The sequence below is a fragment of the Sturnira hondurensis genome, unplaced genomic scaffold (genome assembly GCF_014824575.4).
Source record: "Sturnira hondurensis isolate 20B ecotype Veracruz unplaced genomic scaffold, ASM1482457v3 Scaffold0013299, whole genome shotgun sequence".
Lineage (NCBI taxonomy): Eukaryota > Metazoa > Chordata > Mammalia > Chiroptera > Phyllostomidae > Sturnira > Sturnira hondurensis.
The window spans coordinates 9,206,285-9,221,746 of NW_028085930.1; the positions used below are offsets into that span (position 1 = coordinate 9,206,285).

At 35.5% G+C, this 15,462-nt stretch overlaps 1 protein-coding gene across 7 annotated transcripts in view; it reads right to left on the reverse strand.

Moving 5' to 3' along the window:
* The window catches only part of ANKRD28 (ankyrin repeat domain 28), a 188,408-nt gene that overhangs the window by 73,759 nt on the left and 99,187 nt on the right, over positions 1-15,462 (reverse strand). For all 7 annotated transcript variants that reach the window (XM_037061341.1, XM_037061337.1, XM_037061340.1 and 4 more), the window contains one exon: positions 7,475-7,553. In XM_037061341.1, coding sequence (XP_036917236.1) covers positions 7,475-7,553 — 79 coding nt within the window. The remainder of the gene's footprint in view (positions 1-7,474; positions 7,554-15,462) is intronic.

The window sequence follows — 15,462 nt, forward strand, 5'->3', positions numbered from 1 at the left end:
TCAAATTTTTTATATTCTTTATTTTTCATTTTAAAGAAATATTTTAGGAACAAATAACCTTGCCAGGGATACCAAAGTAGTTTTTATAATAGAAGGTTATAGTAATTTACTTTACTATGTGCTCTTATTGAAGCATGTCATCACTTTTCAATAATGCCAGAACTACGTAGAGATTATTTCACACTGCTTGTTTTCTTAAGTCTACACCAGTTAAGGTTAACCTAATGTGACATGTTACTGGTAATTACAGGCAAAATCAATCTCCCCTAACCTCTGCTACACTGTTTTCATCACTAACTGACAAAAGTAGTTTAAGTTGTTGCCTATTTTTATCTCTATGTACCTATTTTCTTTATCAAAGAAATCAATCAGGAGATGAACACATAATTTCAATTCTAAATTATAACTAAACTTACAATACAATTACAAGGTAGTTTTCAAATCAGGAGTATGGAAATCAGTGTCTAACCAGGGCTTCAACAACCACAGCACTCAAACCAAAGCTAAGTAGAGCCCCTGAAGCATAATACAGAACTTTAAGAGTCCACATATGTTTGAAGGCTACTCCTTCTGAGAGATATTTATCCCCCCTGAAGTTCTAGGGATAAGATTGATATATAACTCTGTATCCGTTTAAGGTGTACAACATAATATGACATGCACATATTGTAAAATGATTAAAGTTTAATATCCATCACCTCATATAGTTAAAAATTTATTTTCTTGTGATGAGAACTTTAATCTATTCACTTAGTAACTGTTAAATATACAGGATAAGGCAAAAGTAGGTTTATAGTTGTTCATATAGAAAACAATACAATAATGAAGAAATAATACAAGAATAAACTCTGTGAATTTCACATACCCACAACTGTAAACCTACTTTTGCCCCACCCTGTATAATACAGTATTGTTAACTATAGTCACCATGTAGCACATTACATCCTCAGAACTTAGTTATTTTATAACTGGAAGTCTATACCTTTTGACCATCTTTACCCATTTATCTTATACCATATTCCCCGTCTCTAGCAACCACAAATCTATATTGTTTCTGTGAGTTCAGTTACTTTAGATTCCACATTCAAGTGAGATCATGCATTATGTTTCTTTCTGTGTCTGATTTATTTCCCTAGTACAATGTCCTCAAGTTTCATCCACGTTGTTGCAAATGGCAGAATGTCCTCTTTTATGGCTGAATATTATTCCACCATGTGTGTGTATTTGTGTACACCACATCTTTATCCATCTGTTGACAAACACGTAGGCTGTTACCATGTCTTCACTACTGTAACACTGTAATAAACATGGGAGTGTTTATATTTTTGAGATTATTTCTTTGAGATGATGATTTCATTCCTTCGGATAGATACCTGTAAATGAAATTGCTAGATCATATGGGAGTTCCATTTTTAATTTTTTTGAAGAACTTCCATATTGTTTTCCACAATGCCAATTTACATTTCCAACAACAGTGCCCATCAGTCCCCAGGTTCCCTTTTCTTCACATCCATGCCAATACTTGTTATCTATTGCCTTTTTTATGACAGCTTTTTTGGTGAAATGGTATCTCATTATGGCTTTGCTCTGCATTACCCCGATGATTAGTGATACTGAACAACTTTTCATGTACCCTTTGGCCATAATTATGGGATTTTTGGGGGGGGAAAATGTCTCTTCAGTTCCTCAACCTAATTCTTAATCAGATTTTTTAAAAAAATTGCTATTGAGTTGTATGAGTTCTTTATGTATTTTGGATGTCAACCCTCTATCAGATATATTGTATATTCTTTTCATCATAAATTAATTGACTATATATGTATGAGTTTATTTGGGGCTCTCTTTCTGCTACACTGACCTATATGTCAGTGTTTATGTCAATATTATACTGTTCTGATTACTATAGCTTTGTAATACAATTTGAAATCAGAAGGCATGATGCCTCCAACTTTGTTGTTCTTTCTGAAGACTGCTTTGGTTATTACAGTTCCATAAAAGTTTTAGAATTGTTTTTTCTATTTCTATTAAAGATGCCATTAGAGTTTTGATAGAATCTGAACTGAATTTGTGGATTTCAGGTAGTAGACTCTTAACGCTAATTCTTCCAATTCATGAGCACAAAATGTCATTCCATTTATTTGTGTCCTCTTCATTTTTTTCCATCAATGTCTTATAGTTTTCAGTGTACAGTTGTAGGGGACCGGTTTGTTTTGGTCTGGCAAATGTGACTCAGCTCTGCATGGAAAACCCACAGAAGCGAAGTGGCGGGCAGGAGCCAGACCTGCAAACCGAGTTTTCCCGTGGGAATCACGCCTAGAAAATGCATGCAGATTGTTATGGCTTGCTCTTGCTAAAACTCCATCACCCTGGTCCAAAACAACAAATGTGTATTGTCTATCTTCAAGGTAACTTCCAAAGCCTGTGTGAGTTCTCCCAAGGACAGAGCTAATCGGCTCATCGCCATTCCCCTCTGCATGTTATTTTCATTTCCCTGATTGTACCTAAAATGAAGACAATAATATTCTATGTAACAGATAATAAAATCTTTCTCTGATGTAAGACCTGAGGAAAACAATAAAAGCCTGTCTAGGCAAGGGTCAGGGCGCTCCCCTCTTGAGGGAGTGGCTGAGGCACCCATAGGCACTCTCCCCTTGGGAGAGTAGTTGTGCCTGTTCCCTTTTCCCACACAGGATTGTTGTCGCCTGTGCATTCATTCTTGTCGTCAGCCACAACAGGCAGACTGCTGGCCAGGGTCTGCCACATACAGTTCCTTGGTGAAATTTATTCCTAGCTATTTTAGCTTTTTGATGCAACTGTAAGTAGAATTGTTTTCTTAATTTCTATGGTTTTGTATCCTGCAACTTTACTGAATTTATTAGCTCAGTTTTTGGTGGAGTCTTTTCAGTTTTCTGTACATAATATCATGTAATGTGCAAATAGAACCAGTTTTGCTTCCTCTTTTCCAATTTAAATAACTTTAATTTCTTTCTTACTAACTCTTCTGGCTAGGACTTCCAGGCTTTGGTGAATAAGTGATGAGAGTGGGCATTCTTGTCTCGTTACTGATTTTAGAAGAAAAGCTTTCAGCTTTTCACCTTGAGTATGATGTTAGCTGTGGGTCTCTCATACATGGCCTTCATTATGTTTATGTACGTTTTCTGTATTCTCACTTTGTTGAGCACTTTTATTGTGAATTATGTCAAATACATTTTCTGTGTCTACTGAGATGATCATACGAGTTTTCACTTTGTTAATGTGATGCACTGATTGATTTGCAGATGTTGAGCCTATCCTGCATCCCTGAAATAAATCCCACTTGATCATGCCGTATGATCTTTTTAATGTATTGCTGAAATCAGTTTGCTAATATTTTGTTGAGGATCTTTGCAGCTATGTTCATCAGTGTTCACCATATGTTCATCAGCTATGTTCATCATATGTTCATCAGCTATGTTCTATGTTCATCAGCTATGTTCATCTATGATTTTCTTTTTCTATAGTGTCTTTGAATATTTTGTTAACAGGGCAATGGCATCCTTATAAAAAAGCCTGGAAGTGTTCCTTCCTCTTTTATTTTTTGGAAGAGTTTGAGAATAATTAGTATTAATTTGGGGTTTTTTTTGTTGTTGTTGTTTTTCACAAGTTGGTGGAATTCACCATTGAAGCCATCGTCCTACACTTACTTTATTTTGTTAGGAAGTTTTTTTGTAGTAGGAATTCAACCTCCTTACTAGTAAATGGCCTGTTCAGATTTCCTATTTCTACATGATTCAGTCTTGATTGTATGTTGTACATGATTCAAGTGTACCTTTCTAGGAATTTATCCATTTTATCTAGGTTGTCCAATTTGTTGACATACAACTTGTTCATAGTTCACTCTTATGATCCTTTGTATTTCTGTTGTATTAGCTGTCATGTCCCCTCTTTCATTTATGATTTTATTCGTTTGAGTTCTTTTTTTTGGTAAGTCTAGCTCAAGGTTTGTGTATTTTATTTTTTAAAAATCAAGCTCTTAGTTTCATTGATCTTTTTATTTCATTTATTTCTATTCTGATCTTAAATTTATGAAGACTTGTTTTGTGACCTAACATATGATCTATCCTGGAGACTATTCCATGTGTGAGAAGAATGAGAATTCTGTGGTTAGATGAAATGTTCTGTAAATGCCTATTAAGTTCATGTGCTCTAATCTACAGTTTAGGCCCAAAGTTTTCTTATTGATTTTCTGTTTGGATGATCTAGCCATTGGTGAAAATTCTTAACTAAAATTTGAATACAATTAGGTTACTTTAACTAGATTGTTATTTTAGAAATCTATTTGTAATACTTAGAATTCAACAGTTGGCTTATACTTATTTCTCTCTAAATTATGTACTATATATTTTATAAAACCATTCTAATCAACTTTCAAAGAGTTAATGGGAATTTTAAATTGATATAACATGAATAAACTGAAGAAACATTTTGGAACTGTTATTTTTCATAAAAATTAGCATGAGTCATTTCATATACACAAAAGTTATAGGAAATGCCATAATCCACCAAACTTAAATTCTTTCTGATTCAGGTTTTGGTCTCACTAAATTAGGTAAAGGGGTATTTTTATAGCAGGCTATGGCAGTCATCCTGCGTAACATCAATTTTAAATTAGAAACGTATCCTGATGACTCACTATCTTTTAACTTCTTGTAACTGTTAATTATAAATTATACAAACCCTTATTATTTATTCAGCTACCTAGGAGCCCTGTTCAGTCAGATGCTTCTATATAGCTTTAAAAGCTGGTTTTTTATTAAAAAATTTGCTGAATAAGAATTTATGTGCTCCAACTATAAAGAGTACTGTTATCCTTTGTCTCTCTAGATTATGGAAATAAGCTCTTTTCCATTTTTCCCTATAGTTAAGCCAATCTTTCCACTTTAATATCTCATAGAATATGACAGGATTTCAAAATAGGAAAGGGAGAATTTTTTAAGAAATGAGAATGGCTGCTTAAGAAATAATAGCCCAAATTTTAATTATCTATTATATACCAGGTACTCTTCTAGGTTAACTACATCACTTTACATTTTACAGATAAGTCTGTAAAATTTCTGTCATTCCCACTTATCTGCTGAGGAGGTCAAGGATGAGAGATTAGCTCTTTATACTAACTGCTGTGCCACTCACAGCAACACACAGCCTGGTTTATTTTTTCACTTGAATGCAGAACACTGAGGTTCTAGTTTAGAAATCTAGCCTTGGATTCCATTTCAGCGCATTTTACTCCAAATCCAATCAGGCTTTTATTTATTTTATTTTTCTTAAATTAGAACCTAGCAGATAGTCTGAAGAGCTATCATCTCCTAAGGAAGAACTTGATTTGCATCCATAGGAAATCGATCATTTACCTTCTTTCCCTTTTACCTCCATGCCCCTTACCTCATTCCCTTTAACCCCACACTACTAGCCTACTTCCACCTCTCCCAGTCTTATTTCCACTGAAGACTTGGAAAACTGAGACCAAAATGTGAACAAACTTCAAAAAAGGAGTACACATTTTAGGGAACAAAGCAGTTTAAACCCTTGATTTCTGGAGAGTTTATACTTTTGTAGGGATATAATGAGAGGAAACAACTAAAAACTGATTTTTTTATTCTGAGAACTATACATTAATTAATTTAGAACTTTGTTTTTCCTTTAAAAATAGCTACATGAGTTATTATTTCATAAAACTGGCAGAATACAATATAATATTAAAAGTATTTTCCAAGGAAGGGTTAACACAGATTTTTATACAGGTGTAATAGTTAAATTTATACATGATTTTTATTCAAATTATTCAAAAGACTTTAAGCTTTCTCTAAAATGCTTATTTCATGCTGATATCTGACACTATCACACTCATTAAGGATCATCTAACTATGATAAATAGAGGAAGTCAACCTCCTGTAAGTAACTACATACCCTTGATGCAAAAGTCACTTTTAAAGAAAAGAATTAAGTCAAACTTTGAGCATTTGGAAAGTTTCTCCTCGGCACAAAAATTTTAAATGGGGTTGTGGTGGGAGGGAGGTAGCAGAAGCTCTCTATATTGAGTCATGAAGTCCTCATGTTAAAATGGAAGTAAATGGACATAATTCTGTGTTAAACTGAAAAATATGCATCAGTAGAGTTCTTGTCCTAAGTCCTAGACATTAAGCTAACTGAAATTATACTTTTAATAGCCTAGCTATTTCTTAACATAAAACTACTTCTTAGACAATGTTTGTAAAGAAAATACAATACATTAACTTTTATCCCATTAATTCATGTTATAGCCAAAGATGTCTCAATTATGAAGATATATGATTTTTTTCTTGAAACCCCTCAGTTCTATGACTAGTAAATTTCAGTTGAAAACCAGTGAGTCAGTAATCATAAAAGAACAGACATATTCAAGGAAGTACATCAACAATGAGTTATTCATGGAGAAATTAATATAAGAATATTAGCTAGGTCCATATTTAATTCCATATGATCAAGAAATTTGTTATTAAACCAAATTGTAAAAATTTTATGAACTTACAATGGCAAAATTCTGTTTAGGCTACTATTTCATAGATTGTCATTAAAAACTCCCCTCAGTGCTCCTCCCAAATACCAAAGAAACGATACTACTTATAGCTCTAATTGCATTCATTATGCACATGTCTGTGAGATCTGGCAACACAGCCAGAATTCATATAAATACACACATCCTTTCTCAATAAATATCATTTATAATGAACTGGCTACAACAAAAATATTTCTAAGTTCTATGTGCCTGTTTTATGACTATAGGCAGTCTGACCACAATAGTAGCAATTCTGTTAAGAGACAGTTTTATCATTACTTCATACTGTAACTCTTAAAGTTTAGAAGAAATTTAAAATAAAATATAATTTCCTAAAATGTGTTTTACAGGCCCTCAAGTATAATTAGATGAAAGCTATTTAAAGATGGAAATCATGCTGGTATCACTTTCAAAATTTATCTACAATCATACTGCTTCTTACCACCACCAATGCTGTACTTGGACTAAGTGACCACCACTTCCCCCTTGGAGAAATGTAATTATCTGTAAGACATTCTGGGGTCGATGAGGTCCACAATGAATGCTCTATATAATACCCTACTCTATATAATGCTCATCCATCCCATTATTCTCATCTACTTTTTCATTTTTCCTACAGCACTTATCACCATCCAACATACTGTAAAATTTACTGGCATTTATAGCCTGTTTTTCTTTATTAGAATATATGTTCCACAAGGTCAGTGATCTTTATTTTGTTTTTTATTGTACACTAACCTCTGAAACAACACCTGGCACACAATATACCAATATTTATAGAATGAACATAAAAGTTTCCGCTTATTAACCAAATATAAAAAATGGTCAATTAGGTGTGATAAATATTGATTATAACAATAATATGCATGATGTGCTATCATTTCATAGAGCGTACCATACCAGATAAAATAAGCAGTTCAATGATCTCTGCATCTCCAAGATACGAAGCAGCATGCAGTGGAGTTCTCTTTTCATTGTCCTGTGGTAAGAAGGAAAAGTGACACATAAGTTTTAATATGCAGTTAACTTTAATGTACCTTAAATGAAGAAAAATCACATAACTACTAGCTTACTATTTCCACAATTCTAGTCTAGTCTGCAAGTCCCAGAACACTGCCTTGCTAGAAGGACCCCCCTCTCAAAAGGCTGTAAAGAATGGTATAAAGTGCAGCAAAGAATAAAAGAAAAAATCTAAGATGGCAAAAAAATAGCTTCTTAGACTTTCTTTGAATGAACATACCTAAGCTTCTGACATACACAGGCAAATTTTCTTTACTTCATACTGTGCCCCTGCCAATATATATTTCCATAATTTTACATAGTTTAGAGTTGTTGACCTAACTAAATAAAACAAACCTTAACAAATCAAAATTTTTGCTTATCAAAATGTTACTACATGAGTGTCTGTCGTGGCAAAAGGAGAAATTCCTTCTGAGGATTTGAAATCATTCCTTAATACATTCTTAAGGTTTTCCTTAAAGTCCCTGCCAATTTCATTTTTAGTTCTAAATATATATTCCTAACTTTCTAAATACCAAATATACAGTTTTCCAAATCTTCCTCCAGAAAGAGAAGCTGTGTCCAATGTATGGCTTCATGTACTTCTCCCCTCAAACATTTTCTAGTTTGAGAAGATCTTAGGGTAAAATCACATTCTGGGATTTTTAATTCATATTTACAAGGCATCTAAAGTTACAAGAGAGTGTTGCTGATTTGGTTGCATCTGAGAAAGCTATTCGTTTAGAAATAATTACTTTGAAATTCAGTTTTTTATAAGGCTTTTGTGATGTTAGTTGTTTTCACTTGTCCCTTTCCCCCTTTGTCCATATAAATAGAGTTGAGCTGCCTTGAAGTCTAGGAGTGTATTCCTAGACTTGTTACTTAGTGTGGACTAATGGTACGATAGTGGAAGTGAAAGGCACAACTTTCAGGTCACCTTCAACCAAAAAAAAAAAGAATCACCTTAGAGACGGGCTTTGCCACTGTGCCACTTCCCACAAGTTAGAAGACAGATGCGAAACTGAGCCAGCTTTGACTATGCAGAGGTAGGCCAGTATCTTAGAAGTGTGTCATATAACAAAATCTGAATCTCGCAGAGCAGAGTTACCCCACAAAACTGGACCACAACCTCTCTCAATAGCCTAGAAGTTATACTTCTTTGACTAGTACATATGTGTATAATACTAGTCACACATCTTTGGCTAGGTTATTGTATTTTGGGGTCTCCTATCTTATCAGAATACTATAGCTTTCAAGATTTAAAACAATGAAAAAATTTATTTCACATTGTAATAATTTTCTAGTTTGGCAATACTGCAATTTCTCTAAGAAAGGATAGTCAGACTATCAAGAATAAATTAGTAAAAAATGCTAGTCAAAACAAAAGTTAAAAGTATTCACAGGCAATCAAAAAAGGCTTAGCTGTACTTTATCAAGGCATTATAAAGATGTAAAAATCACCACTGTCTCTTTATATACTTCTTCATATAATTTTAATATATCTATGACACTGTTTTAGGCCTTATAATACTAACAAGTGCTCCAATAAAGGGAAATTGGTCAAGAGGCTATTAATGTTGTTTAGTAATAAGCTGAGAGTTCTGTCTCTCTAACCACAATGAATTTCCTACTCCAGCAAACAGTTTTCTCTGCACAGAAATTACTGAACGATTAGTCATTAAAAAGCTAAGACAGAACCACTAAAATATCAGACTTTATTGAAAGTTGAGTCCTAATTCAGTTGTTTTAATAAAAGTATCCTTAGTTTAAGGTTTTAGGTGTTAATCATTAAACAGCAAACTTCCCCAGAGTGTTTAACAATAATCAGATTGAGAAACATATTACTCAAGTTGAGAAGCATATCTATTACACAGGATAAATCATACAGAATGATTTATCACTGCACACATACAGAATGAGTCATTTATGTGTCAGGGATGTCTGGAATTCTACGACTCAAAGGCTTAAATACTATTAATGAATTTTATGACTCATGAAGATAGTTTTCCCTCTCTAAAAAGCAATTTAAAAAAAAAAAAGGAAACAAATTGGTCCATTAAAAATTTAACCTATCATCTTTAAACTTAATACAGTTAAATATTAAAACTCAAACAAAATATTTAAGATTCCTTTTAGTAAAGTTTATTAAGATGAAAAAATGACTATCCCCTTATATATACTAATTCCATTTCATGGAACTTTCCTTAGACAAAGATATTCCCATCTGTGTGCAAACAAAAGATTAGAGTATATTTATTGATCATCATAAGAAGCAAAGTGATGAAAACAATTCAAATGCCCACCAACAGGAAAATAGTTACCTAAAACTATGAAACACAGGTTCTTAACCAATCTTCATTTAACAGACTCACATGGTCTCTGCTTCCAGACTAAACTAACAGAGACTTTGGATTAGAGTACCACTAGTAAGACCATGCACTTGGTTCCCACCACTGGGTGTGTGTTTATCAAGAATAAGATGTTTGTCACCACCACTGTTTGTGCCAATTGTACCAGCAATCATAACTATACAATTTATTACTATTATTTAAACTAATAAAATAGGAATTAAAAAAGCAAATTGTTTCCTCAATCACTACATTGAATACTTTCAAGATTCAATCAAACAAGCTACAGAAAAAAAGAAAAAAAAGTGCGGTTGAAGTGTGTGTGGCCAAGACAACTGAAACAGTAAGACAAACACTAAACCTATAGACAGGTTTTGGCCAGAGTTTGATTCTTAAGTGTCTAAATTCTTACAGTGTCTAAACCCAATACAGGATTTACTGATAACGCATCAAGGGTATGTATGCAAGAAGGACAACACTGAAATCCTGTCAGTGAGGTTCATACTGTCAATGAACAAGCCTTGGCCCAATTTTTATTTTTGAAAATTTTAACTATTTTTCAGGTACAGTTTTCTGCCTCCCCACCCCCCCAGCCCTCCTACCACTCCAGCCCTCTCCACTCCCCCCCTTGTTGTTGTATAATTGTTCCTGTAAAGCCTTCACCCTTTTCCCCCATTATCCCCTTCCCTCTGGTCATTGTCAGCCTGTTCTCAATATCAATATCTTTGGCTATACTTTGCTTGCTTGTTCATTGTGTTGATTAGGTTCCTGTTAAAGGTGAGATCTTATGGTGTTTGTCTTTCACTGCTGAGCTTATTTCACTTAGCATAATGCTCTCCAGTTCCATCCATGCTGTCGCAAAGGGTAGGAGACCTCGAACCTTCCCCCTCCTTCTCCTTCCCCCTCTCCCCCCTTCTCCTGGGTAGAATTCCATTGTGTAAATGTACCATAGTTTTTTTGATCCGTTCATTTACTGAAGGGTATTTGGGTTGCTTCCAGCACTTGGCTATTGTAAATTGTGCTGTTATGAACACTGGGGTGCACAGGTTCTTTTGGATTGGTGTTTCAAGGCTCTTAGGATATAATCCTAGCAGTGGGACAGCTGGGTCAAAGGCATTTCCATTTTTAGTTTTCTGAGGAAATTCCATACTGTTTTCCACAGTGGTTGTACAAGTCTGCAATCCCACCAACAGTGCACTAAGGTTCCCTTTTCTCTACACTCACTCCAGCATTTGTTGTTTGTTGATTTGTTTATGATTACCATTCTGATGGGTGTGAAGTGGTATCTCATTGTGGTTTTAATGTGCATCTCTCTGATGGCTAGCAATACTGAGCATCCTCTCATATGTCTCTGGTCTTGGTCTAATTTTTAAAAAATGGCTGGTTAATAAACTTGTTACAGTAAAATGCTTAAAGATCATTTGTTATGACTCCTTCTCTCAGACTTTGATAAGAACCATATAATGAAATACCACGTAAGTGTTCTGTATCCAATTCCAATGTGTGGGGGTTTCACTTCCATACATCCAAGCAATGCTCTAAGATGAACTGAGTGTCCCACGACTCAATTCTGGCAGTAGCCTCCAGGAGTCAGCATCTGACCCCACAGATTAAGGCTTCAGTCCTACAAGACTACCACCTCCCTCTTCAGATACCAATAGCAGGTCCAGGTTTTCACCTGTACAACAGTCCCCATTTATCCATAAGTTTGCTTTCCACAGTTTCAGTTATTCATGGTCAAGCTTGGTCTGAAAATATTAAATAGAAAATTCCAGAAATAAACAACTCACAAGTTTTAAATTGCACATCATTCTAAATAGTGTGATGAAATTGCACCATCCCACCGGGAAAATGAATCATCCCTTTATGCAGTGTAGTTCTGCTCCTAGCCTGTTAGCCACTTGGTAGCTATCTCCATTATCAGATCAACTGCCTTGGTGCTTGTGTTCATGTAACTCTTTTCTACTTAATAATGGCCCCAAAGTGTAAGAACAGTGATGCAGGTAATTCAGATATGCAAAAGATACTTTAAGTGAAAAGGTGAGTACAGTACAATAAGATATTCTGAGGGAGAGAGACCACATATCACTTTTTTTTCTGTAAGCCTATGCTTTTGGTCTGTGACCCTCCCAAGTGTTTCTGAGTACCTTCCCCATGCCCTCCAACCCTCCACAGTCAGACAAGATGGCTACAGTGGGCTGGAGTTGGGCATTTCCCTTCCCCCACGACAGTCAGGTTCTGATACTACCTCAAGAAGTTAGGCTCTGGTTAACTGGTTAGGCTCTAGTTAACTGAGGGGCAGGCCTTGTTAAGACAGAGTGCTCTGCCCTATTTCAGAATGGTTCCTTTCCTGTTCACTCCTGTTGGAAGCTTGAGGTGAGTTTTCTCTAATATTTATTGTCAGAGTCTGGTCAAGGTCCTGGAAGAAGGTAAATCTCACCATATTGTGGGGGTCACCCTATATCTAGGCTCCCTGGAGAGAACCTCTAGCAAGTCATCAATTACAGTTCAGGGTTCCCTACCCCAGAACTGGTTCCTGACCAAGATTCTGCTCATAAGTCTGTTCTGGTTAAGGGGTGGTTCTCTCCATATCTGCCTATGTCTCTTCTATCTTGGGGGCAGTACTTTGCCCTGTGCTCTCCCCTATTACAGATGATCAAGAAGGTCTATAGACCTGCGATTTTTAGTCTATTCAGCTTTTTTTGTGTTAGGGTGAAGTGGTGACTTTCAAGTTCCTTACATATGGACCTACAATCTGAAGTTTCCTTCCTGTCTCCTTTTAAGCAGTTAGGAAACCTAGCCCTGATGGCACCCACATAATTTCCTTTCACTTCCCACTGTCAGTCTTGTTTCACTTTCTATACCTAAATCAACCCCCTGATTATTATTACCCCTCCAGGTGGGAATGGGATCAAGTTCCAGTGAGTGATTTGGGGGACAAGAGAGACAAACAAAATCGGCGCTCAGTACATTAGAAGGGGAAAATGAACAAACACTAAATAAGGAGTCAAAGTTTCTGCCACATTGTGACTTTTACATAGCCTCTGATATTCTCTCTCTTTCCAAATCCTTGAGTTATTTGGATAATGTGGTATGAAGGAAGTATCAGAACAAGTGAGACACCTACCTAGAGAAGAAATTAAAATCAATTTTGTTACTACCCACTGAAATGAAAACTGTAATGAAAGATAAATCATTTAACAGGATTTTGAGATCTAAAGAACTGGGGAGGACTCCTTTCCTCCCCAAACTACTGTGAAAGAACATATGCTAAAGCAAACAGAATAGAGTTGTTGAAGTAATATATTAGGAACAAAAACCTTTGTGTGTCCTTCAGTGGCTCAGCTTCTGAGCCCTGCTTTTCTCACTTGTAAAACGAGATGAACTAGATTATCTCTATACAGACTCGAGTCTAGTTTGCTCCTGCGATTTCGCTTTGGACCGCTTCACTTCCTCACAGTTTAAACAAATTAACAGCAACAATGAGAAAGCAATCATTCTTCATGTACATGTGTTTATACAGAAATATCTGGATGTACATTACATTTTAAAAATAATTTTTAAACATCATAGCAGTAAGAAAAAACTTATTAATCTTCTATAACTGTAGAACTATGGTCCCACTGTAGAAAATTTTTCCACAATACAACAATCTTTTTGTTTTATTAAAGATTTTATTTATTTATATTTAGAAAGAGGGGAAAGGAGGAAAGAGAGAAACACCGATGGTTGCCTCTCATAGGCGCCCTGACTGGAAACTGATCCCACAATGCAGGCATGTGCCCTGACCTAAAAATGAACTGGCGACCCTTCACATTGAGGGACAACACTCAACCAACTGAACCATACCGGTCAGGGCACAACATAACAATTTTAGTGGGTTATTTTTTTTTACAGCCCTGTATTTAGGTGATATTTACAGTACAAAGCCTGGGAACAAAAGTGAGAAGATTTCATTTCTTAGAAAAGAATCACATAAAATAGTAGAAACAGAAGAACCCACCATAAGATAAATCACTTAAACAAAAATATCACATTATCTACTAGGCTATGCATGCAACCAAAAGATTTGTACATTTAAACTAATCAATAGTTTCACTTATGTCTAGACACATCTAACAAATGACTTTATAATCAAACTAGTTGATGAAGCTTATTTTGAGACTAAACCAGTGCCTTAGAGTGACAGAAGAACTGACTTCATTTATAAACACGTACCTTATACAAAGCTACTCGACTGACCTCACTCAACTTTAAATGTTAATGTTCAGCACAAGATAACATTATATACAATAACAAGTTGAAAATAAGAAATCTAGATTGTCACAAATATGGCCATGATATTTAACTGAAATTAAGTATATTTCTCAGTTAATAAAGATAATGTGTATTTGTAGCAAATTACACATTTGTAACTTTAAACTTTCATTTAGAAAAGAACTAAAAAATCAAATAAGTGTCAGATTACAACTTCTGGCCAACATGGAGGCATAGGTAGATATACTTTGCCATCTTGCAAAACCAAAAAAAGGAAATAACCAATTTAAATACAAAAAACAACCAGGACTATCAGAAAATCGAACTGTATGGAAGTGCAACAACCAAGGAGTTAAAGAAGAAACATTCACTGAGACTGGTAGGAGAGACAGAGATGGGCAACCGCTCGGACAGGATGCTAACAAGGTGGCAGCTGGTGGACCACATGAACCCTCATTTGTGTGTGGATAAACTGGGAGGAACAACGGGGGAGTGAGACAGACTGTGCAACCCAGGGTTCCAGTGCTGGAAACTAAAGCCTCAAAACCTCTGGCTGTAAAAAGCTCTTGGGGTTGCAGTGTCAAGAGAAACTCTCAGTCTCAGAAAAGAGTCTGTTGGAGGGGCCCACAGTATCTTAGAACATACATAAGCCCATCCACTCAAGAATCAGTACCAGGGCAGCTCTTGAAAGGGCATAATCTGCTGGTGGGACACAAGGGAAGTGACTAAAAGATGGATGAGAGTCCAGCAAGCATCACTGTTCCCTCTCTGACCCCTCCCAATATACAGCGCCATAACATAGCAAAGTCTTGCCCTGGTGAATACATAAGGCTCTGCCCCTCACCACATAACAGATGTGCCAAGATAAAGAAATATGGCCCAAATGGAAGAATAGAGCAAAACTCCAGGAAAAAAAAACCCTAAAAGATGAGGGGATAGGCAACATATCAGATGCAGAGTTCAAAACACTGGTAATCAGGATGCTCACAGACATGATTGAGTACTGACGCAAAACAAGGGAAGAAGTGAAGGATATATGAAGTGAAATAAAGGAAAATATACAGGGAACCAACAATAACAGGAAGAAAACTGTGAATCAAGCCAACAATCTGGAACTGAAGGAAAAAAACAAACATTTACCCAGAATAGAATGAAGAAACAAGAATTCAAAAAATAAGGATAGGCTTAGGAACTTCCAGGACAACTTTAAACGTTCCAACATTTGAATTATAGGGTGTGATAAGAAGAGGAATACTAATTGAAAATTTATTTGAAAAAATAATG